The 27222-nt window shown below is 37.5% G+C and overlaps 1 protein-coding gene across 2 annotated transcripts; it reads left to right on the forward strand.

The window, feature by feature from the left end:
- The first annotated feature begins 3680 nt into the window (after window positions 1-3680).
- LOC100378645 (protein SSUH2 homolog) lies at window positions 3681-19276 on the forward strand. 2 transcript variants are annotated; one of them, XM_002742213.4, is made up of 12 exons: window positions 3681-3886; window positions 9189-9371; window positions 11519-11680; window positions 12115-12184; window positions 13794-13923; window positions 14254-14314; window positions 14509-14633; window positions 15063-15205; window positions 15503-15595; window positions 15883-15985; window positions 16622-16726; window positions 17131-19276. In XM_002742213.4, the coding sequence occupies exons 1-12, from the start codon at window positions 3841-3843 to the stop codon at window positions 17287-17289; spliced, it is 1380 nt and encodes a 459-aa protein (XP_002742259.1). In that variant the 5' UTR covers window positions 3681-3840; the 3' UTR covers window positions 17290-19276. The 2 variants fall into 2 exon arrangements, with proteins under 2 accessions (XP_002742259.1, XP_085355466.1); XM_085499340.1 differs by having other exon boundaries at window positions 9189-9299.
- The last annotated feature ends 7946 nt before the right edge of the window (window positions 19277-27222 follow it).

Below are 27222 nucleotides of genomic sequence, written 5' to 3' on the forward strand. Positions count from 1 at the left end.
TGGTATTTGTTTGATCTGTGCATTAGGCACCAGGCAATAGGATTAACATAATCCAATGGTTTTAGAGAAGTATTTGATTATTCTAAGACATAGGTACATTGTATTATCAAATGAGTTAGTCAGTATAAGAAGAAATTTACTCCTTATACATACCAATAATAATCCTGTCATCTGAATAGTACATGTATAATAATAATGACTCTTCTTACTACTGCTACATCTCATCCAAAGGTATATCATCACTTTCTGGTTCTCCTATACATCTCACTCGACCATCAAGTTGAATATTATTCATATTAAATTTCTTGTATTGACTAGTTGAAGAAAAATGCATGTGATTGAAACATAGGTGGAAGAAATGGCTTGAATGAAATAGAAACAAAATCATTTTATGTATTAACTATAGAGGGCGTGATCATTGATAACCTGTACATGTGTGAATCAACTTTGTAGGATAGTTCAAAATTCCAAATAAGTTGGATGACATTCAATTGAAATCAACAATTTATCCGTAGAGAAGCTGTTAAATTTAGAGCGGGGAGTCGTCGCCTGCGCATGCTTCAGATGGTCATAGCGTGTCATTGGCTGGTTCCCGCCTCAAGTGTCATGGCGTACCAAGCCACAATCCTACCTGCCATTCGCAAAGGACGCCGGGAACCAGCGAAAGCGTGTCATTGTTTACAAACAAGCGTCTACCCATGAGCCTTTGCGTTTTTAGCGTGTGTTGTTATCATCACTTGGGACTCAATTCTCGTGCGTGCGCAGGGGCGACCTTATCGCTTTGAAAAACAGAAATGACCGAAGTTTTCAAAAACACCATTTGCTGTTATATGTGGGTAGACACTAGTTGCATTGATAAATATTGGTCATGACGAGTTGTCATGCCGACTAACAGATGATCCGCTCTATATTTAAGCTTCTTTTATCCCAATAAGTATATGTTATGAAAGATAGATGGCGAGGTACAAAAATATCAATATGGGAACCACGTATACAACGCATGTAAAATACTTTCAAATTGTTTATTTACATAAAATTCTTCTCGACTTCTAAAATTTACCGTACGACTTTTGTGAACATATCTTGTGAACATAACGGATGGGTGTGTTATTTCAAATTGTATATATATATTTCTAATACGTATTTAAATTATTTGTTTTAATTTTTTAATTGTAGTTTCTTAATGTTGCGTGGTAGTAGTTGAATAATACAAAAAAATGTGTAAAATTAGAAAATTGCAAAATAATAATATATATAATAATATAGGGCAGTGATAAACGCATCACGCTTGTGAGAGATATGAGTGCAAATGGGTGACTTTAATTGTTGCGCCGAGTACCAAAATAAGTCGTTACCGACTCGGAGGTTTAGCTAGGTAATTTGACGACTATTCCATGGAGTCAAAGTCAGTATTTTATGCACATCTCGTTCTTGTCAAAACTTGTATTCGTACCTGTCATTGGGAAAATGCATTATATAATAGGAAAATTAACGTACAAGTATATCAACACAAGCGTCGCACATGCGCAGAGCGACGACCACCACCCTTGAAATGAAATATACGAAAATAATTAAAAATACATGCTATGTAATAAATCAGATTTCAATAAGATTACTGAAACCCGTTTATGCTTTTAAAATGTAATCTTCGTGTAAACACATCTTATAAGTTGTGTAGTGGCGTAAAATGTAATGTTTAGTGTGCCACTCTGGGATGCCGACATTTCTCGGCTACGCTGTCATGTTTCGTGACTCGAAACAATTGTACCCCTTAACTCCATGATCATGATTGCTTCTTGGCGTACATAAAACCACAAAGTTAAAGTGGCCATTTTATATCTACACACTTCATATTGGTTGATTGCGCGAGTTCGAGCAAATATTCATTAAGAAGCAAAATACATAGATACTATATATTTTCACAGCGCAGTCAAACAATGAATGTATTGTTTGAGTTTTTGTGAACAAATTTGGACATACGTGTACTATTGATCGTCAATTTGTAGGGGGCATTGTGTACATGTTAATTGAAAATACATGGGCTTGATATCGAAGAGCGTGAATGCAGAGACCGCAGTCAAAGTGATGTGCACATGCACTGCCAACGTCTCCGATACGCTAAGGGATAGACCATTATTTTTACGGTGGGTGACTGGAATTTCAAAGCAGGTCATACCTCTATATTTTCCTACTCAGCGATAATTGTTCAAATCACGTGACGGTTATCCCACAATTCACGTTGATTGTCTTTTTTTCTGAATTCATTTCCTAGCCTAGTGACTCAATAGAAATATTGACCCATCCCTAAACATCATGCCTGCGATATGAGTGGTAAACAAGCATGTGTAGACGGTTACCCTGGCTTCAACTCATATATGTAAAATATGGACATCATCAATACCGTTCTCGTTTGATGGTCTGTTATTAAAATCGTGAACAAAATCAATTACACGTAAAATAAAAGAAATATAATTTTCGCTGCTTCATATTAAGTCTGGCTTTACAAATATTTGGACAATATTCACGATTTTACATTATAGCAAAGGTCACAGTAATCATTAGGCTTGGGTATTGCTGCCAGTGCTTATACGACAGAAATGTCCTACATTTTGGATTTTTTAGATAATACTGTAGTTGGAATTGGGGTTCTTACATGCATGGAATTTACCTCTATGTTACATGGAAGACATACCTCAGGTATTACATTCGAGTAGAGGGCTTAACATTGGTTCCACAAGAGTCTGATAACGGAAATACGTCAGTTAGTTGTTTCCGAAAGCTAAACCAAAGACTATAGAGAATAGAAGATAGCTCAACTGATCAGTCTGATACACTTAATCGCTAGACGCGTTTTTTTTTCCGCGGATGCCAGTACCGTTATCGACAGAGTTTAAACCGGCATCTCACTTCGTGTGTAGCATATTACTTCATCAAGTTACGACAACGTCTGCGATCATACTGAAGGAAAATCGTCATTTAATTCAAGTCTCGCGTTATGTAATTTGAAAATTATTTGGTAATGCGTAATTTACACATTAGTTCATTGGGGTAGTAGTCACTAGTAACCAATATTATAATTGTGATGCAAGAGTAAATTTAAAACACACACACCGGCATTTTCATATAACCAAATTTTTTTTAAATAATTCACTGCAAAAAGTACATTATCTGTTGCATAGATTCTTCACTACCTGAAGCACAGATAAATAAGAGGCATCAAAACTGGTTTGTATCAAATATTATAGTAACCAATTCTAATTGTGCTATAGTCAGCCTTATGTCGAATAAATAAATAAATAAATAAATAAATAAATAAATAAATAAATAATTAATTAATTAATTAATTAATTATTATAATTAAATAAATTATAATTATAAATAAATAAATAAATAAATAAATAAATAAATAAATAAATAAATAAATAAATAAATAAATAAATAAATAAATAAATAAATATTTATTTATTTTTGAATATTCACTAGGTTGGTTATATTGGACACCGTATTACTATTTGTCCGTACATGGAACGCGGAATTTAACATTCCATACATCGAGACAACACGTCAGTGACATGGAATCGAACGTTAAGCCATCACCTGAGGGAGCTATCTACATAATAATAACACATTGTGGTGTTCTGTTGTTATATTTACGTCCGTCACTAGGGCGATGCATAAAGCCGCTTTGCACACGGCACGGCTGGGTCAATAATATCTATCGTGCGTTGTCGTTCATGAATAACCGACTCATGGGTCCGTGACCTCGGTGCTGGACTGGTTTATTTCAAATCGCCGGGATCCAAAGTCAAATTGCAGAATTCTGGAATTATAAACACAACAATGTCGGAGCAGCAAGACGACTCGATGTATCAGGACAACCTACCAGGTGAGTATTTCCGTACGGTTTCCCAAATCGTAATAATCGCGTCGTTACAGCCACTATGTACTACACGATGTTGTGGTCTTAAAGCCCGTGTTATCACACTTGTAACGCAGACATGTATACCCATATCATCTGACATATCCGCTGATGGAGTCGACACAAAACACGGCGACTCCGATGTTAAACCAGCTACGATTACAGACTTAACGCAATAGGATTTGTTTATACCTCAGCGAAGGGTCACGCATTTAAGTATGCTTGAAGGTATCCAACAAGGATGTTTATTGTGTTCTCAATGTTATTGCATAATGCCGTTTTGATGATGCCTGGCGAGTAGGTATGTGTCAGGTAAACCATGGAGGCACCGAGCCCACGGGGATACCAACGAATTGGGGTACTAGTTTTTTTAGTTTTGACAACATATCTATCTGCAAATATGTTTATTGCCATCGTTCCTACGTGTACTTGGTAGGCATTGCTAAGAAAATGTGCGCTCTTAAAATAATCAGCTATACCGGCCATATATACATTAAAACTCATCCCGACCCGGTAACAGAGCGATGCATAATCATCATCGAATTTAGAATGACACATCTCGAAAACTGTTGACATTTAAACGTTTATTTAAATATACAAAACATAGCGGGGGTTGAGCGGATTCATCCTTATCACAATCATAAATACAATAACACTGATGAACAATTCTGGCTTTCTTGATGAATATATTTTCTGGGATGCTGCAAAAATGAACCATCTTTCTCAGTGCCGAGCAAACATTCCAGCTACATAAGTGTATACTTACTCATGTTTCATCACGTCGATTTAAACTAACGACGATGACAATAACAAATCCGTCGTATAATGAAATGGGCCATTCATTGTTTAGATTCACGCATGAATAATTTAATAGAATTAAGTTAGTTGTTTTATTCATAGCATTCGTAAATTCAGGTTATGTACTATTTTTTTTTAAATACTTCCAGACATAAAAAAAGGCATTTTCTATTTTTTTCGAATAAATACTATACCATTTTATTACTTTAGTTTAGCGTTTTACTATAAGTTCTATATGATACTCCGGTCTTTACTTCACTTGACAATTCCATTAGAAAACTTAATATGAACCAATACTAATATTCTGGATATATATTTGTTGATTGTGGTGGGATACTGTTGCCATATCAATATCGTGGTAACAACTCATGACCAACTAGCTGTCTTGGCATGAAATAATGCTTGCTTGGGAACTATATCGTTTCTTCTGACATTTAGCGCGTTTGGGTCAATTTCCAACACTGGCACCTAGCGTGGTTCATCACATTTTCGACACAGTCTTGCATAACTAGATTACACGGGGAAGTTCAGAGGGTTTTAATTTATAGTACAGCTTTTCTGTTCTGCGCTAAAATCAATACAAAACAAATCCCATCCAGTTCGTAGTATAAAGCCATACAACGCACTTTCTGGACAACACCCCGGATGTAGATTGACCCCGGATGTAATCTTATAAATCGCGTGCGGTAGAATTGTCAATTCCACATAAACCACCTGTTGCACGCGGACATATTATAGCTATGATTATAACAGCCACACATGTCGATGTTTAGAAAATTCGTCTCTATATATAGACGCGTTTAGTGTTCACATCAAACAGGACATAAATACGTAATTTATGACTGCGTTTTATGTTTAATTGACGCGTTTGATTGAGCAGTGTATATATCATACTGTTTCAATTTATGATACTAATTTCCATAATATTATAAGTCCTCTGTAAGTTTGGTATTTCAAACGTAGATGCATAGATATTGGCGGCCATCTTTGAGTTTGTGGGAGATTCATGGCAATCTATATAAGTAATTAATATGTAGGACATCTCATGACGTCACATGACATTTTTTCAGTCCTATTTTAAGAATAGAGTTGAACCAACAAACATTAGGAACACATGCATATTACGAGAAATGACTGAACGCGATAACACATATGTTTACACATGAACTGTTTTCCCCTGAATTTATATAATATCAATTACGATATCATGTCATAAGTTACCATAGACACAAATGGCCGACAAGGTCTCGTTGGGAGCGAGAACCACGAGACTTGTTTTGGTCGCTCTAATAATGTTCCATTCTCGTCCGCCATCACGTGACGTTCAATGTTCTCCTCACATGTAATCATGGTATTTGGGAAAGTGGACCCGGCGACGGGAAAGAGTGGAAAACTACTGAGAAGCAAAAAACAAGTCTTGTGAAACGAGATCGCAGCGGCCATTTTATCCCAAAGGAATGACACACGTATACTTAAGACAAATGAAAACAATCCAAATATATACGTGTAATTATTAAACAGATTAAACATGACGTTATACAAAAATAACAAACTTCTGAATTGTCCGTCATATAATATTCGGGAAGGGGGTAAGAAATACAATAAAGAATACTCATAATGATCTTCGACGTACTTATCGATGACTCAGGAGCTAACTGGGATCGGGCACTATGATATTGTGTATTTTGGGAACACAAAGAAATCATCAGATAGATGCTTTGATCGGTTCAGTGTCGATCGGTTCGGGTCAAATTCGGTTTGCCGTGTGACTACTTGAATCAACCACGCCTAGATATGGGATATTGATATCTCATATAAACGTTGTTGAACTTACGCGGACTGATTTACGTTGTTTAGTGTACCTGGTTAATGCTCAGCGTGTGTCGGCAAATACCAGGGTGCCTCACATTGGTCACTTTCTAAAAAACATAGTGCCGTTGCTCATATAATAATATAGTGTCTTCTCCACTCCATGTCATTAAGACTTCTGACAAATAATAAATTAGTCGTCTGAGCTAAGACACACCCTCCCGTATATATATATGAAATTGATGATGAATGAAACTTAAGTACATCATGATTAGATTTAATTACAGTTCAATTTGAGTGCAAGCTTAAACAAATATAATATCGGGTCTATTGTTAAAATTACAATACAACTGTTTAGGATTGCAATTAACCATAATGTCAACACTTATTTCCTAACATTTTTACTACTATTAAAATAACATTGAGATCTACGCAAAGTGAACTTCACTACCATGGTGGATATTTACTTACAAAGGTGTTTTCAGTAATATGACTTCACCTTTCATGCAATTACACTATACGTTAGCTTTATCGCAAATTAAAACAGCCTTTGGAATATGGCGCTGCATTGTGGGAAGGGATTATATAATGATTTTTCGATACTTTTCGCTCACGTGCGGTACATTTCCAGGCATACCCGCACAATTCTGTCAAGAACTCCTTCCCGCCGTTCTATGATATACTCCGACGAGAGAAAGGTACACATATTGGCTATTGTTAGTTTCTTTCTCAGCGACATAAACACGGCGTGTTATTGAATCAAGTGGCTGACAACGTCAACAAAAGGTTGTAAGGTTTAACTGTAAGATAACCATTATGATTGGAAGTTGACAGACGTGTGGTGTTTTTAGTCAACCAAATAACAAACATAATATACCATTACTGTGACCACAAAAAAGTATTGACAGGCGATATCGCAGTAGTGAGACACGGTTTTACTCAAATAATTTCCCAAATTCGCACTATGTTCTTTTGTTGGTCACACCCAATAGTGTGTAGTTAAGGAGACCACTACGTTCAAACTAGCTTGGATCTGATGTATGCTTTGACCACCACAGCCAAGTTTTTTTTTTTAAATTGGCAGATAAATTTAGGCTATAGTTGACCTAACGAGTGTTTAATGAAACATATAACATTATGCAAAAACTAGGACTAAGAACATTGTCAGCAAAACAGATTATATTAGGAGACAAGGACTTCTCCCCTCTACTAAACCATATAATTATAATTGTTAAAAGAAATATCTATACGTGTAAATTAAAAAAGGAACTACCATGCTTTAATCTCATAAAATCTGATATACGTTACACGCAAAAGATGGAGTTAGAAAATTCAAAAAGAAGACATACAATGTCAATTTTCCTGGACAAGTTGAGAGACTTTAATTGTTAACGGGTATGCAGTGTCTATTTTGTATGGGTTATATCAGCTTTGACATTTGTTGTATCTTGACATTGTGCTGTAAAGAATTTCTATTGTATGCAATAAAGAAAGATAGTTATAAAAAAAAAAAAAAAAACATTATGCAAAAAAAACAAACAAACAAAAAAACATCACTGTGCCCTTACCATATAACGCATTCAAATACATAACAGTCCTATACGTGCAATGTAGATTATAGCGCACAGATAAGTATATTAATCCCACGTACCGAGGTTATTTATAACACTAGTATAATGCTTTCACTTCAATGTTCTTTATTTTTGTTAGTAAAGTGTTTCTGGAGATATATAAACAGTACATTCACTGGTCACTTAAATTAATGAAAATATACAAACTGATACGATGTCTCGTAAATGAACCGTAAATAAATCATAAATTAATAATTGCTATTTATATTTAATATCGCGCTGTATACTTCAAACGTCTTTGTTTACTCGGTGAACAATATGATAGTAACGAACGGTGGTTGCCAAGAAAACATTACAAAACATTTGAACAGAACTGAGGAATTCGTCAGGTTGTAATTTCAACATACAGAATACGTTGAGTCAAAGGTCACGTACCTCACTGTAACATATGCTTACAACCAGTCATGTGTTTCGTCATAAGATGTTACAATTGTTAAAAAAGGATTGCATTGTTATTCTTATGGGATTGAGCGGTGGGGGGGGGGGGCTGACAACGTGCTGCGTAACTCAATGTGTCTGCATGATTTAGCCCGTTTATCCGCCTCATTGCCTTCACTACAACAAGGTCTTGTACAGTTACCGACCTAAGTCCAAGTTCAACCTCAAATCATTACGGGTGACACGGGTCCTTCGATACTGGATTTATGGCGTCTGACCCCATCATTGTTCTTAGCATTTCATGTAGTGTTTATGATTCAAAAACAAGTCAATCTGGCCAATACAAAGTTATACTCGAGATACGATACGATTACTATTTTGATATGCGTTTTGATGAAGTTAATCAATATATTTTAAACACAGCGACTTTAAAGGAAAATAAAATGCCGCAGTCGTCGTGCATGGCGCTTTCGAACTTCGCGTAAATTAATAGTGTATTTCACACGCGTTGTGTACGTCACGAGGAACCCATTATCGAACACGGCGCGACGTCTATGATGTTACCATATAATATAAACTATCTTATTCCCGCCATTCTTACCTCCCCTGTTATTTATTAAACTAATGATTGTGTTTATATTTATTTCCACTAGGTACGGTACCGGAAACGGTACAACCTGTCCCGACTCCGACTCCAGCTGTCCAGAATCAAGACGATGTTCCGCCGCCACCGGCGTACTCTGTCAACGGTGCGACCCAACCAGGTGACGATTGGCGCACACTACAATCTTACACACAGGCGGTACCCGGGACGATGGCTAATGCTAAGTCAGGACGTAAGACCCAACTAGTTTATTGCGTAGTTAGAAATAGATCCTAGGCGTAAACCATTAGTCCATGGGCTAGGTCAATTTTAGTAGATTTGGTACCAATTGTGAGTACTAATGACGTCTACTACGACTGGAATTGTATGTTGTATGTGTGCATATTTTTCGGAAATGTGTGATGTAATGGTCAAATCAATAGCTTGCTCGAAATTTGGAGAGGTTAAGGTTCACCTGTTATTGTTAATTGTAATTTTAGCAATTTTGCCCATATATGCTTTTACACTTAATATGTGGATAATTGTACAAATAACAAAGACACATTTTAGAATAACTCACTCACAGGACCACATTTATTTTGAATTATTTTAAGGATATGTCGACTTAAAAAATCAAAAATGTCTTAAAATTAAGATTAGATTACGTGGATGGTACTTTATGAGACAAGTCGTAAATACCTGTTGAGTCAGGGGAATGAAGAACTCAACAATAGGTGATTTTCATTCCAACTGCAGGATCTCGTGAGTTGCGTGAAAGACGCATACCGAACGTGTGCCGAAAAAACCGAACGATTTGATTTTGAACTCGAATTTCTTTATTTCGTAGCTCACATCGAAAGGCCGATCTTTGACAGGGGAATATAGCGTTTAGATACCCTTACTTCATCGAAATTTACCATTATCAAATGTTTACAGAATAATACAGTATAATATTAAGCATGGATTAGTATCTCATGTTGGTACCAGTAAGTCATGTAGCCCATGGACTAATGATATAGAACTTAGAAGCTTGTATACTAGTATTTTGAGGTGTTTAGCGCCATCTGTGTTGATGATCATGGAAAGCGTTCGAAACGATCGATAGGTGGCGCCATATACCGAGGGAACTATAAATATGGCATTGAATAATTTCCACACAATTCTCGAGCATTTGAGTTTTATTTTTAAAAGTAGAGAAAACAACTAATCTGTTTTTCACTGTTTTGCCCCAAACTGGCAGCACATTCTCATAGATTTTTTTTTACACTAATAACAATGTAGTCTTAGTCCTGGCACCCAAATCAATACATTACACCAATAATTTCACCATTCTTTCTTCCATATTATGTACTTATATATCATAATGAGCAAATATAAGGGTATGCAAGTTGCAGACGTAACTTAGACTGTCGACAGTTTTTGGGCCTAATAAAGAGTCACTTATGTTCAAACGCCGTAGACGTAGACGTTTCGCTCATGATTGGCTGATCGATGTATGACGTGGTTTGGAGTGACAAGTCTCAGCAGGAACGTCACCGGGAAATGTCCACGTAAAGCCGCATGAGGGCATTACATGCTATAACAGTCTCTCGGGTATTCGGCATTTCGTCAAAACGTCTACGGCGTTTGAAAATAAGTGATTATTTATTAGGCCCGAAAACTGTCGACAGTCTAGACGTAACTATGTATGATTATATGCGATAAAGATCCAACTTAACGCGCAAATCAACTTGAATCGCGAAATTATTTTACGGAACGTAATGGATGCTTGTCGGGAAGGGCTTTCGATTGTAAAAACGAAAAATACAAGTTTTCTGGCGTTGGTAATTTCGCGTCGGGCCGAGATTGATGAATCGTCATAGAAAAAATGCCACGGCTAGGACACCAGCCCGATCATACTATACGTATAGTACATACTTTAGGTATGACGTCACGGTATGTTTTTGTTTTGTGTTTGGAATTTCAGCGCCTGTCACCACCTGAACTTTAACCTACCTTTTAGTTGAATAGTGTAGCCTAGCAATCTATTGTCGATCTACTTTATCAGTATGCCATATTGGCCTCATAGTGGCGCCGTTTCAAGATACTGGATTAGATGATAAATTGGGAATCCTTTTGTCACTTGGATAAAATCTAAAAGCTGTGAATAGAGTCTACTTAAACATTGCCAATTTACATTTCACGGTATCCCAACAGAGTTTTCTTGAAGAAGCCCTATTTCTAGGGCGAAACGTTGGAATAAACATCACAGAACTGACCAGGTGTATTGTCGTGACAATCCTTGTGTTATTTGCATAAACATCGCCACATAGTTTTGCGAAAAGGTTCCTGAAAAATGCTTGAAATCTGTCTTAAATATCATATGTTTTAACTAAACTTACACATTCATCTTTATTTTAGCCTGGACACCGCCGGGAGGCGAAGTAGACCAGGCGAGTTTCAACTGGGCAGACGCCCCAGACACAGAGGTGGAGGATAACGAGAACGCCGAAGAACCAACTTATCAGATGAACCAAGCATTCCAGCCTATACCGGGATATGAATTCGTCACTGTTAAAGAAAGTAAGTATTTGCTGAAAGCTAAAATATAATAAATTATTATAAAATATTATAAGTAAATCAATTGTGAAATTAATTGTGCGTTTAGTATTCAGCTGCCTTGGCCAGGGTAACCGCTGTAGTGAAAATAAATATTACTACAATCACCGCTTGCATAACATAGTTCCGTTTTGCGAACGCAAAATGGCCGTCGAGATTTCGGTAAGAACGAGAGACACGAGACTTGTTTTTTGTCCGTCGAGTAGTGTTTCATTCTCACACGTCATTGCATCGACTGTCCTAATGATGTATGTAACCAAGGTAACAGTGGATGCGATGATGGGAGAACACTATTTGATATGAAAAAACAAGTCACGTGACTCTCGCTTCAACGAAATTGCGGAGGACATTTGCATCAAAGGTTTACCAACTGACTGGTCTTCTTGTTTCCTTACTAGGTAAACCTATCGCAATACAAATGCAATCAAAGAACTCACTTGTCGAAACTGAACCAGAAAATTTTTCATCGTAAGTATGGGAGTTTTATGTTTTCTAGCTACGTGGACATTCTGCATCATATGACGTCACTTCTACGCTGTTATATTACAATTATGGGTTACATTGACCACATAGTATCATAACCTTGCCACATATGATTACTATCCCACCACATATGATTAATATCCCACCACATATGATTAATATCCCACCACATATGATCACTATCCCACCATATATGATCACTATCCCACCATATATGATTACTATCCCACCACATATGATTACTATCCCACCACATATGATTACTATCCCACCACATATGATTACTATCCCACCACATATGATTACTATCCCACCACATATGATTACTATCCCACCACATATGATTACTATCCCACCACACATGATTACTATCCCACCACATATGATTACTATCCCACCACATATGATTACTATCCCACCACATATGATTACTATCCCACCACATATGATTACTATCCCACCACATGTGATTACTATCCCACCACATAAGATTACTATCCCACCACATAAGATTACTATCCCACCACATATGATTACTATTCCACCACATATGATTACTATTCCACCACATATGATTACTATCCCACCACATATGATAACAATCCCACCACATATGATAACTATCCCACCACATATGATTACTATCCCACTACATATGATTACTATCCCACCACATATGATTACTATCCCACCACATATGATTACTATCCCAACACATATGATTACTATCCCACCACATATGATTACTATCCCACCACATATGATTACTATCCCACCACATATGATTACTACCCCGACACATATGATGACTATCCCACCACATATGATTATTACCCCCGACACATATGATGACCATCCCACCACATATGATCACTACCCCCAACACGTATGAATAATATCACGCATATGACCATTAAACTACCGCACATGATTACTACCCCATCAAATATAATTACTGTCCCACCACATATGATCACTTCCCCACTGCATACGATCACAACTCCACCACATATGATCACAACCCCACCACATATAATCAAAGCCCCATTACATATGATCACAACTCCACCACATGTGATCAAAACCCCATCACATATGATTACACCCTACCACATATAATCACAGCCCTATCACATATGATCACAACTCCACCACATATGATCACAACCCCATAACATATGATTACACCTCACCACATATGATCACTACTCCAACACATATGATCACAGCCCCACCATATATGATCACAACCCCACCATATATGATTACTATTACTCCACATATGATTATTATTTCACCATATGTGATTACCAAATTATCACATATGATACCACCACCGCACCAAAAAATGACTACTACCTCACAACATGTGATTCACAACCCGCCGTGCAACCACTCCGTCAACGCATGCGCGGTTAATATCTCGCTACTATCTCACCTCATATCACATCACATCATTACTACACCACCTTGTCACGTGATCACTAATTGATCATATACTTCATGACCTATAACCTTGTTGGCATTCCACGCAATTGATACTATATCAATCTACACACAGAGCTCATATAAATGTCTTATCTTTTGTTTCCAGGGTAACAGATATCAGTGAAGAAGATGCCAAAGATGCGTTGATGAAGCATGTGAGTTCCCACTGTTGTTACGGAAAGAAACCAGTGAAAGAGATGACCATCGAATCCGTTACGCCGTCCTCTGCGTACCACGTGAGTTTGAGTATTAATATCGCGAGATTTCAATTCAATGATATATAACGAGAAATTCCACATGACCTATAGAAAACTAAAAACGACCAATTACAATGGCACAGAATCATATTGTTAATGTTTGTTTTAGGATTTTCCGATTGGTTTGACAAAATCGTCGGACAAATCGACCAAGACATGTCAGAAAAGCGATCGGGGCAATACCACTTATAACAATACATGTTTGTACCCGTCGCCACGTAAGGTATTGGCCGCGGCATTGTTTGATTTTCTTGAATGTTGCATATTAAAACCGCATAAATGCTAATTATATTGTCATCATCTCCACAGTATTCTATCACTACGTTTGGCGAACAGAGAACCGCGCAGAGGTTATACGAACCATTCAAAGGTATTTATAAGTGTTCAATGTAGTGCGCCTGCAGCGGGGAAATTTGATAAATTTAATTTTGCTGTTGGGGTTTCCCGTCAAAATATTGAATGCGATTATTCGAAGTACATCAATAAATGACTCAATCGGCTGTGACCTCCGAAGTGAAAACGTAGCTTATCTTGTCTTTTGTTATTCGCTTTCGTTTTCAATAGGGCAAAACTTCCAACAGGCGGGCTCTGTACCTGCTCCCGGACTTTGGGAGATTGAAATGCCACCTCCAATGATGTATGAACCGAGTGAGAGTACACAGGAAGTAGAGAACACGTCCATAATCGATGTAAGTATACTATGAAACCAATTTTCTAAACAAGAGATTGTTATCTTCAGATAGACCTGCATATGCATAGGACTTGTCTATACAAGACTATGTCTTATTGGTCGTACTACAACAGTTACTTTAATTGGCTATCTTGAAATAGATGTTTGCGTCGCGTGGCAAATGAACAAAAACTTTGTAAAACGTGTTCACCCTACCGAAATTATCAAAATACAGCTTGTTCCATGTTGCCGTATAAATATACTGCATTTCAATTTAAGGTGGATCACGTTAAATCGTTGTTGTTGCGCGCAAAATAATATTCGCTCGATTCGCTTGGGTTATTTGTATGTACCATAAATCAAAGCGTCACTATATACGTGTCATATTGCCTCATACTAATTCTTGGGTTTCTAAAATGACTATAATCCCCAATTCCAATCCCCGCAGGTTTGCCACGGCTGTACGGGTCGCGGATTCGTAAAATGTTATCGATGCAAAGGCAAAGGCAAAGTAAGGTGTAAAAATTGCAAAGGCAAAGGTGTTAAAAAGAACGAACCATGCAAGAAATGTGCAGGAAAGGGTAAACGGAGGTAAGAAATATTATTCAAAAATGTTCTAGCTATATCGCCTAACAATCAGAGAGCAGACTGTTTGTTGACATGTATTTTTCGGCGTATATCTACTTCGACTGTTGTTCCCGGCATGAAACGTGCCTTCGGTGAATGAGAGTAGAACGACTAGAATTACTTGTACATTGTATTTGTTTTCAATTATCTTTTAAGCTCCATTAAATACATTGTATAAATCTTGATCAGAAAAAACAGAAGGCGCATGAGAAAAAATATGATAGTAGGCCTAATATGTCTCATTTATGTTTATTTTCACAGGTGTTATCGGTGTAATGGTCACGCCTGTATCACGTGTTCAGTGTGTGAAGGATTCAAGCAGCTAAGATTCTACATAGTAGTAAAAAACAAATTGTAAGTACTATGACGTCATCATGATAATCGTCACTTCGCTTTAAAGCGGGAGGGTCGTCACCTGCGCACGCGCGGGAATTGAGTTTCAAGCGACGATACCAACACGCTAAAACGCAAAGGCTCATGGGTAGACGCTTGTTTGTAAACTATATCACGCTATGGCCATCTGACGCACGCGCAGGTGGCGACTCCGCCGCTTTAAGTGGCGTTATACTTGATGAAAGGAAACAGTTTATATATACACAGACGACGTAATATTGGATAATTACGTATGTTCTTCCTTGTAGTGTTATCCACAATGACGACCACATCGAAGGTCAAACCGCTCTACCCAAGAAACTCGTGTACGGTGTTGCTGGTGAGACGCTTTATCAGTCAGAAAGCCCTATGGTAAGAATACGTGAGAACATTAGTTATAAATGACGTCACAACTCATGACATCACGTTTATTAATTATTCATGCGATGTGAACGGCAGGGATGTTGAAATAATTTCCGAAGAATACATTCAGCTGTTGGTGTAACGTGGATTGAAAGAAATTTTGTGATACACTATTTCAATCTCGCCCTCTAGCGACGAAAAACTTCTGTGACGTGAAACAGACGTAGATGCGTTCAAAACCACAACTTTGTGTGGTTGTGTAGTCTTGTTGAATACAGTACATCTCGCATAAACATTAAACAAACAGATTAAAATATCGACGCTGTGAAATGCATTTCTCATCCATTAACGTAACAGAAACGTTAAGTGAGTGACATCTTCGTCAGCGAAATAATCAAACATTTATTACTCTATTCATCATTCCATATTAACGCAATTTATTTTGGTAAATCGACACTGCATATGGATTGTACATATTAAACGTACATCTCATTCGATATCAAGTGTTGTTAAGGCCGGTTACGTGCAGTATAAACCATCTGTAGCGCCGTTACACATCGTGGTTTGGTTCAATTAAAATGTACACAGCATTGTGTGTGCCATCCAACGATGAAGCAACGTTGATAACATGTACTTTATCTTTAGGTGAACCCCATAAGAATGTTTCCTGTTGCAAACGTCAACGAGAATTCGATGCGCCTTGTTGAGAAACATCGAACACAATGGCCAACTGAACGCATAATAATGCAGGTGAGTAATTTGTGCATGCCGTGCACTACGCTCCACTTTGTTATATTACTTCCATCGATCCCTGTGGGTTTTCAGAATTTTCAAGTATTCTTGCTACAACAACGCTATTTCAGAACATTCACTGAAGCAGTCAGACAAGCGCAATCGCAAACTGTTCTTTCTGAAGACGAATCACATATTGATCCTTTTCACTGTTTAGATTCGAGAACGGTGCTATCAGAAATAGTCACGGCTGATGTTACTTGATAAAGAGAACAATCATCGCAGTCGGTCTATATCATTTCTGGTACATTTTGTCACATCAGTTCCGCGAGTCGGCGCTGACAGATGTTTAGTGATGCTTGGATGCAAAGATGCTTAGTGTTTTCTAAACAAACTTTATTTCCTCTTGTCATGTATTTCAGAAACACGATTTGAGAGGTGTACCCGTCTCTGAAGCTGGCTACAAATGGAAAGAAAAACCTGGTAAATTTTGGGTGTATGGCAACGAGCACAAAGTGTACTTCCCGAAGTATCCGCATAACTGTTTCTGTTGTTGTTATTGTCCCTGTACTATCATATAATGAAGACCAGAAAAATAGTCACGTCTTAAAATATTATATACAATACGACTATATTTTGTGAATTGCGCCCTCAATTGTCATCGGTTGGATCAACGACAGAGGGCGCAAGATAGTTTTCACGTTTGAGTCAATATATCACTTTCCTGGAAGTAGCGGGATTGCGGTGCAGAAATACGCCTGCTTTTTCATGGCGAATTATACAAACAAGTCAGTTTACTGATATTCGATAGAAGAGAGTTTCGACTTCCGGGAAAGTGGTCTACGGACCAGGCAAAATATATTGTTACGGGATATCTGGTAAAAACTAAATTTATTAAAAATTATAGTAAAATCAATTTAATCGGATTAAATAAGCAGTATTCGGTTATTACTTGAAGTGATCAAACAAACCTCACGGTGAATATTTTTGATACAATCTCAATGATACGAATCAGTTTAATTTCACATGTGTCACATTTACCAATTACTGTTAGTTCGGAGGATTGCAAGTTATTTAAGATGGCCCAATACAGTTTCACAAAACTCTTTGGATTTTTTTTATATATTTTGTAACTAGATTGCTTATTATACAAGGTTTTATGGGAAAACATGGAGCTTTGGACCTATTTTATTTGATAAATTTGGTATTACTGCATGTGGAATTCGTCGGGTTTATTAGAAAAAAAAAAGTAAAACACGATCCGTTCAATTAGAAAAAAAAAATCTTTGCGATTTTTTAAACGTGAGTTAATGAAACAATGTGTCTGGTACTACATTTTGCAAAAATGAGGGTAAGTTGCCCGTGGCGGGTTCAAAATGGACACGCAGGCGTTTTCTCGTACGAAAACATGACGTTTTATCGTCATTTGTTAACATAGGGCAATTTTTTTCAAAATTGATGAGTTCAACACACTGTTTATTACCTCAAGTTTCAAGTTAGAAAATTAAAATGATTAATTTAGTGTTTTTCGTTTCCCCATAGAGCCCCACATATGAAATACACATACAGTATTATGACATTATCTAAAATTAAGTCCATATCCCTATTTTTTGACATTTTTACACTGTTCAGTAGAGTCCCAACAACCATCCCTAAGTACCGTTTTCTGAGAGTTTTCGGCCTTTGTTTTCACCGTGATGGTTGCCACGCGTTGAAAATGCCCGGATGTCCGTCCGCCCGAGAATACGTAAAATATAAAAAAAATACACACACAAAGACTTACGTGAAACTGTATTGAGCAATCTTAATATAATTACTAACTCATTCACACGTGAGCTGTTGAAACGTGGAAAATTGTCACGTGATTTAAAACTTATATTACATAATATAGTATTTTGGAAATTTGTATTTTTGTATTCAAATTACGAACAGGATTTACACATTGAGCATTCTGAAACGTTTTCACAAACTTGTTATATCGAATCATATATATGTTTGCTATACAGCGTTCAATTACGTCACTTATAATTTGTTATATTCCGTCCTAGAGCCTGTTAGCTTTAGCGTTTCAAATATAATCAGTGCCATATACGGTTTTTTATTCATATTCTTCAGTTGTACATATATTATCAATATACTATCAATACGTCTACACGTGCACAAGACTTAGCACAAACCTCGCCACGTTTTATTCAAAGTGTGCTCCGTCCATCCTTGTTTTATTTTTTTATAATCATAAACCAGATAAAAATTCATTTACGACTTATTTGATTATTATTCATATTGTGTGAGATTTTTTTGTTTAAAGCGGGGGGAGTCGTCACCTGCGCATGCGTCAGATGGCCATAGCGTGTTATTGTTTACAAACAAGCGTCTACCCATGAGCCTTTGCGTTTCTAGCGCGTGTTGTTATCATCGATTGGGACTCAATTCTCGCGCGTGTGCAGGTGACGACCCTCCCGCTTCAACATATAAGGGTTTTTGTTGTTGCTGTAAAAATTAATATTGTATATTCGTAATATATGTACATAAAAATTATTTTGTGAGAATTCACGATTTGAAGTTGAACTTCAACGTTATCATTAAAATATATTATGCGGGATTTTTTATCCGGGGGGAATTTATGTTAATATAAGCGCTATACACGTCTTTCAGCGCGCGATCGTATATCATGTAAACAAAAACACTGCATTTTATACGCGGTGTATACGTTGCACGTATAGACCCATAACGCACACAGCGCGTCACAGCGACTATGGCGCTTTAAGTTTAGAATCGATCAATCAACGAGTATATTATGTATTCAAATATACATATCATCTGAACAATGTTTTGCAACAATTGCTACATTCTCGTCGTTCTTAGCGTCAGATGCTTCTGCACAAGTTAATTGCTGTCATGCCATGTTCATTTTGTCGCACTCTGCCATGGTATGTTCATTTCGTCATACTCTGCCATGATATGTTCATTTCGTTATACGTCATGGTATGTTCATTTCGTTATACTCTGCCATGGTATGTTCATTCCGTTATACTCTGCCATGGTATGTTCATTTCGTTATACGTCATGGTATGTTCATTTCGTTATACGTCATGGTATGTTCATTCCGTTATACTCTGCCTTGGTATGTTCATTTCGTTATACGTCATGGTATGTTCATTTTGTCATACTCTGTCATGGTATGTTCATTTCGTTATACTCTGTCATGGTATGTTCATTGTGTTATACGTCGTGGTATGTTCATTGCGTTATACGTCATGGTATGTTCATTTCGTTGCACGCTGTCATGGTATGTTCATTTTGTCATACTCTGTCATGGTATGTTCCTTTCGTTATACGTCATGGTATGTTCATTTCGTTATACGTCATGGTATGTTCATTTTGTTATACGTCATGGTATGTTCATTTCGTCATACTCTGCCATGGTATGTTCATTTTGTCATACTCTGCCATGGTATGTTAATTTTGTCATACTCTGCCATGGTATGATCATTTTGTTATACGTCATGGTATGTTCATTTCGTCATACTCTGCCATGGTATTTTCATTTTGTCATACTCTGCCATGGTATTTTCATTTTGTCATACTCTGTCATGGTATGTTCCTTTAGTTATACGTCATGGTATGTTCCTTTCGTTATACGTCATGGTATGTTCATTTCGTTATACGTCATGGTATGTTCATTTCGTTATACGTCATGGTATGTTCATTTCGGTATACGTCATGGTATGTTCATTTCGTTATACGTCATGGTATGTTCATTTCGTTATACGTCATGGTATGTTCCTTTCGTTATACGTCATGGTATGTTCATTTCGTTATACGTCATGTTATGTTCATTTCGTTGCACGCTGTCATGGTCAATTACAGTTTTGCTGTTAACTGATAACATTGATAACATTTTTTGTTGTTGTTGCTATCTCCCAAATACTTAATGTTTGCTATATACATATATTTTTAATTTTCAAATAAAACAGAACGCATTTTAATACAAGTGGCTTTATACTAGTAATCCCACCAATACAGCTAATGCCAATATCGATTGTAATCGATTGGTTCATTGAACATTATTTCAATTCATATTTGTTGCGTGAAAATTGTTCATTTGTAATATTAGCTCAAATAATAATATTTTATTTTAGTAGTTGATGTAGAGAAATTAGTACAGTCTGACAGGATAGGTATTCATTATTGCATCCTCGTCTCTAGTTGCACATTGGCAGAGCAAATCCACCGAAGAGGGCGCTAAAGCCGAACTCTCTCGCTGGCAATGTGCCAATGGAATGAATGGTATGATATTTTGACATACTAGTTGTATATTACTCAACCCATGCACTGTGTACATAATAAATTCAATAAATCACTAACATTTGTATATAATAATGTTATCCATGGTGTGTTTTATGTGTAGAGTACAGATGTGAGTGATGTACTATATCCTCGGGCGGAGCTACGTCACAAGACGTTGCTATTAAAGACGCGCACCACTGTACCATGTATTTCTATGGGCTCTACGCGAGCTGGTGTGGAACGCTGGTGAAAATAGCTAAATTCGAGGAAAACAGCATAAAATCAACTTTCAAGCAACTTTGAAGATATCTGGACAACCAAATTTATATATGTTGGTGTTATCTTATTACACTGTTCATGGGAGTCTCAATAACCATTCCAAAGTACCCTTTTCTGGGAGTTTTCGGCCTTTGTTTTCACCGTGATGGTTGCCAGGCGGGGAACATACCCGGATGTCCGCCCCCCCGAGAATAGGGCGATAAAAAAATACTCAATCAAGGCGTACATGCACATGGACGGTGGGGGCGCCTTGAGTAAGTCAAAAATGGAAGTCGACTCGTGCTGTACATTCTCACCAATCAGCAATCCGTTTTTGTGTTATTTGGTTAAAATTTGAACACGCTTCCATACAATCACGCGTGTTCAAACGGAAGTGAAATATTAATTGGCCATAATTACTGTATCTGTGTACAGTATAGATTCTGGGGTCTACCTGAAATGTATATTTTTACGTACTTGCAAATTGAGTAAAAAATTGTGATTGTGTCACAGCGTACTAGTGAACGCTGCAATAGCGACGGCTTCGGTGTTATCAATAACGAGAAACAAAATATCAGATCCAGAAATTTCACTCAGTATTTCCATACCCCATATGCAGATGAGGTCTGAGAGCAAACAAAGTAGTCCCTTCAGGAGTACCGTTTTTTCGAAACATAGCAGAAATAAACAATATTTAGAAGTACGATATTTTTCCCTTGGGGTACATGAATATACTTGCCGAGTGAAATGAAATTTGAACATCAGTAATGGTAATCTCACCCATGCAATAATGTTTTCGGCATTTTCACGGTCGATATGCAAATGACATGGTATTTCCATTGGCTACCGAACTGTGTTTTTTTTTTCGCTCGTGAAAGTACGGCCGCAGGATACACCGCATCACTTGTGAAAATAACTTCCATACGCAACGAAAGCAACGGGGAGGGTGTGGGGTTCTGCCATAAGCCTCAACGTTCTAAATCTTGAAGAAGTTTGTAGATACAGATTTTTTAAATAATAATTACAGTAGTATTCATTAGAATATGTGACGTAATATACTTATCAGCCTGAGAGCACTATTCTCAAGGTAATTTTTATTGAACATTGCTTAAAAAACTAATAAGTCTGCACACATTGCCCCAAATAGGTACTACTTTACATATCTTGGCACGGTGGTTACTGATCATTTAGTAACTGATTGTAGTGATACATTTGTAGTGTCAAATGCAATAAATACTAGCCAATTATTTTTCATTTACAATGGATTGCTCTAGTTGCGGAAAATTATTTTGGAAAAATGATTCTGATATTGATCTTGTTACAACAATTACAATACTAAGTATTTGTTTATTGTTTTTCAATTGTATCAACAAAATGTTATTGTTGAAAATATTCATGGATATTTATAAATTACACACGTGATGTCACTCCTGACACTTACTAAAATATTGTGCAAGAAGTTCTAACATAGAGTACAGTAAAATAATAGCGGCAATAATAAGATTGGTGCAGTTAAAGATACACCTAAATGTACATGAAACTATCACTATTGAGATACTAACTAAAGTGCTATCTAAATTATGTCCACTTCGGACACGACGGGTGTTCGTCATCATCTCTCATAACGGCGTATTGATGTCCCATCCCATAATGCAACACGATGAGGTGTTAACTACTAATGGGAAAATAGTTTAATAGTGACCGTTAGAAAGGCGAGCGATGGGAATCACTCCGGACTGATGTATAAATTGTCTATATGAACGTAACAAATTGCAAGAGTGTATTATTCTATAAACGACGAAAACTGCATATAAAGATTCGCGTGATTACGGTAAAATGACTAGACTACCGTATACACTATCCTATGCCAAGCAACATAACCTTATTCAGCCCAGACTGTCTTACTCGTTCCCATGGCGATAAGCACACATCCAACCGTCAACTTAGTTTAATGCATATGATTCTACAAAATATCACACTTTTTCCCTATCGAACAAATACACGATTATCTTTTTAAATCGCCTCCTAGGAATCGCCTTTTACTATGGTTTGGAGATATGTGCTTACTAGGAATTGTATACATTAAACTAATGTCGTTGTGTGTGGATGTATTTAGTGATATAATGGTAAATGGACACTTTGTGAAGATGACAATGTTCATGATATAGCTTGTGAGTGTGACTTCTATGGAAGCAAGAATTTTAAAACTGACTGAATTTTAGTCACTGTATTTCTCCAGACCCATAACACATTTGGAACGATCAATGAATATAACGTCTGAATTCAAAACGATCGTCAAAATACAATCTAATATAAATCAAATCTTGTTGGGCTTTTTCTTTTAGACTTTTAATTGCTCATTTATTTTTTCAAGAATATCTCATTCGTGGAATCTTAAATAACAATGATTAGTCAACCAATCAAAGGAGGCCTTGTATACACTGATTGTGCCGTTCGTGGACAATCGTCAAAGTTTTTGATTGGTTATAATAATAGTTTTCAAGAGTTGAACGAGATCTCTTCAAGTTATGGAGGTTGTTCAGATCTCTGGCTTTCACGATCAGACGCATTTAGATTTGAACACGACGTGTCAATGTGAGTATACTTTGAATCATGTGACGTTTATTTCATACTTCATAGAGTGCAACTTTACAATCCACGTGAAATACCCAGTACAAAAGCGCATGAAAAAATAAAACTCAATATAAATAAATGAATTCATATACATATATAGAAACATACATGTATGTCAAACCATTGCAGTTCCCATGTTCATATAGCTTTAGTAATCAATAATGACGTACCAGCACTACTGTAAATGCATTGATCATTTTCTTGGTTTTGATTTTACAATTTTCGATGGTAAGTAAAATCCACCAAGAATTAAAGCCACGTGAATACGTAAAATAACAATATAATTCATTGTTTTACCGCAAATCTATGAACTTAAAAACACGGCGACTAAAATACCAAAATTATCATAATGGAATTACATGTCTGTGAAAATACATGGTTTTACAGTATATTAAAGTCGTGGTGTATACACACTCCCCCGTGAACTCACACTTTATAGCGAGATCTCGTTGCCTGAAGATGAGCCGGAACCTTATCCGCTACCCATGAAGTGCAGCTTGACTTTTACGGCGTTGAATATGCATGGCCATGTGTCATTTCAGGTTATGGTGTCAACACGCCCGTCAGCACGTGCACATGGCCACTTTATACGTACACGTCATTTGCACCATGATAATGGCCGTTACTAATGGGTCACTGACCCGGAACCACAAATTCCCTTTCTAGTGTTGACATGCCTACCAACCACCTGAATAGCACAGAATTCCTTTAACAGGGGTACAGCAGGATCCGTCATCCAGAAAATCTGTTACTAGTCTATGGAATGTTGGATGCCTACGGCTGTTCTTTTTTTCTCCGCAAAAAGTCTCAATTAGTACCTACCTGTTTGGTTCAGTTTCTAGTTTGCTTTGATGGTCCTTAATTGGATCGAGGATTCAACAGTTTAACGCTGTGTTCTGTATTTTACGTTACGTCTATAGTACTACCACGGAATAAAACAATACAGGAAACGTGTTTATGTTCTTGCTTTTGTAATACGTCAACTACCAAGCTGCGCAATTTGAATAGCCCTTAGAGGCAAAATAAACTTTGAGATCTCGGTGGAAGCGAGACAACCACGAAACTTGTTTGTGTCCTTTAAATAATATCCAACCCTCTTGCGTAATCGCGTCTACTATTCCCCAACTCATTGTAACCATGGTATTTGTAACATTGGGCGCGATGACGAGTGGGACTAAAAATATTACTATGCGCATCTCTCGTTCGACGAGATCTATGCAGCCATTTGCGTGTAAATTATATTAATGATGCGAACCAGTAATTCAAAACGCATGCGCATTTATCAAACGTCTATCGTTTAGTTTTACGAGCAACCAAGAAGCAGTATAAATAGCATTAATTGGTAAAACAATTCCACCACCATAATCAGAACACGCCATAACAGTATAGCCAGAGCATTCATCCCGTGCAGCTAGGCTAGGGAAATTTGAATCTGAATAAATGCAACATACACACGCATGGCGCCCTGGGAAAACAATTCTTAATTGCGGTAAGCGAAATAAGTCTGCCCACAACTCTGATTCTAACCATAAATAATGGTCTATCCCTACTCAAATTATATGTGAGTGGATGTGCACCTGATTCATTGTTTATATAACTCTCGTCTATTCTCGTCACCAGAGAGTTTTTCTACTCAGAACCCCTCGGTACTTGGAAGAGTTCGTACTAATGCCGGGTCACTTAGGACATGTACACGGAATTACATGTATACAGGTCGGATTGTCAACCTCCCCTAGAAGAAAGAAGTATTTTGGCCACATGTGGAAAATGTTAGGGCATGACTTTATTTTTCTAACTATATGGCCTATCACCCGGAAATAACTACATTTACCCCAATGCCCACATCTTAATGAAAATATTGCTTTCGGTCTTCCGTTTTCTGAGTTCCGTTATTTTTGTTAAAAAAACAAAAAAAAAAAAAAAAAAACATGATCTGATTCAAAGTAATACATGGCACAGGACGAATATTGATTATTGATAAAAACTGTCACAATATCTCTGAAGGAGCAGCACGAATATAGTACTTGTTTCGAAAAACAAAATTCAAAACACATGCAGCAGTGACGTGAAACAAAATATAATTTGATATGTCCATGAAAAGTTAAACGATACCCACAATGTCCGGATTGGGGGGGGGGGCGTATAAAGCATACCCCTTCTGTGGTGGGTGTACCGCTAGTCTCTGATTTAATCTGCCCGAAATCATACACACAATCACACGCATAAATAGATTTTCGTTGCCGGGACAACCCGTAAATTATGCCAACCTTGGGTCCTTGACATCGGTTTCAGTACATAGTCTAGAGTTGAAGACCCCTTAGCTACGCAGGTATTCTATTTATCCGCGCTTTTAAGCGTTTGAGAACAAAAATAACACGTCACTGCTCTGACATTTCAGACATGATTAGAGGGTACAACTCGTTACGCTACTTTTATATATACGTTTCAGTCACCAACTGAGTGTAGCGAGTCGTTTATCAAACTTAGACGGCAACACCGGGTACTATCGTTAGTTAGCCCTCTGCCTTCGTCCCTGCATTGTGAGTATGTCGGGTGGTGCTTCAAGGACAATAAGTATCAGTTAGAAACTGTTATTGTCATAGCAACAGCGGGGGGGGGGGGGTGTGTGCTGAGGGTGACAGATTAACTGGATCGGTCGATACCAGATTATTGCGGATCATGATGAAATGACGTCGTGCAGTCTTAGACTTCTTTAAACAGTGAATATGCTTTTCTGACGTTTTGACTTTATTTTAGCGGCAGCAACTGAGCAACGGCTGGGCTTGATCGTGGTACGGTGACCCCGGGGACAAAGGCCGGATATACCTGCGTACTGGCATAGTTTCGAGTCGCCTGTGTGCGGCGAAGTTCACCATGGGACTATTGAAGGTGATCGGGAAAGAAGGCACCGGGGAAGTAGAATTCAAATACCCATGCGGGCTAGCGATCGGCAAAGAAGATGGCCGCCTACTGATAGCCGACAGCGACAACAACAGAATCCAAATTCTAGATGAGGAGTTGGTGTTTATGAAACATATGTACTTTACACAGTTCAAGCAGAAATGTTCCCCTTTCGGCGTGACGTCATCAAACGGTAAATATTTCATGACGGATCGGGGGAACAGTCAGGTAATTGTCAGTGACTATGACGGGGACGTACTAGGGGTGTTTGGAAACGATAGGTTTAAAGATCCACGAGGAATCTGCGTAAGTCCCTTCGACGGTCAACTTTACGTGGCCGATTTTGAAAAAGACACTATAGAAATATACACCATAGAGGGCGTACACGTACGTTCACTCAGTTGGGAGTGTTTAGGGAGAGGCCAGCTCGA

This window comes from Saccoglossus kowalevskii, chromosome 5 (genome assembly GCF_978046115.1).
Source record: "Saccoglossus kowalevskii chromosome 5, keSacKowa6.1, whole genome shotgun sequence".
NCBI classification, from domain to species: Eukaryota; Metazoa; Hemichordata; class Enteropneusta; family Harrimaniidae; genus Saccoglossus; species Saccoglossus kowalevskii.

Excerpts from the sequence above, each read along its gene's own strand:
- LOC100378645 (XM_002742213.4), top strand. The coding sequence starts at position 3,841 with ATGTCGGAGCAGCAAGACGACTCGATGTATCAGGACAACCTACCAG. Across the intron at positions 14,315-14,508 it reads GTTATACGAACCATTCAAAG|GGCAAAACTTCCAACAGGCG; the intron begins GTATTTATAAGT and ends CGTTTTCAATAG. Across the intron at positions 14,634-15,062 it reads AGAACACGTCCATAATCGAT|GTTTGCCACGGCTGTACGGG; the intron begins GTAAGTATACTA and ends CAATCCCCGCAG.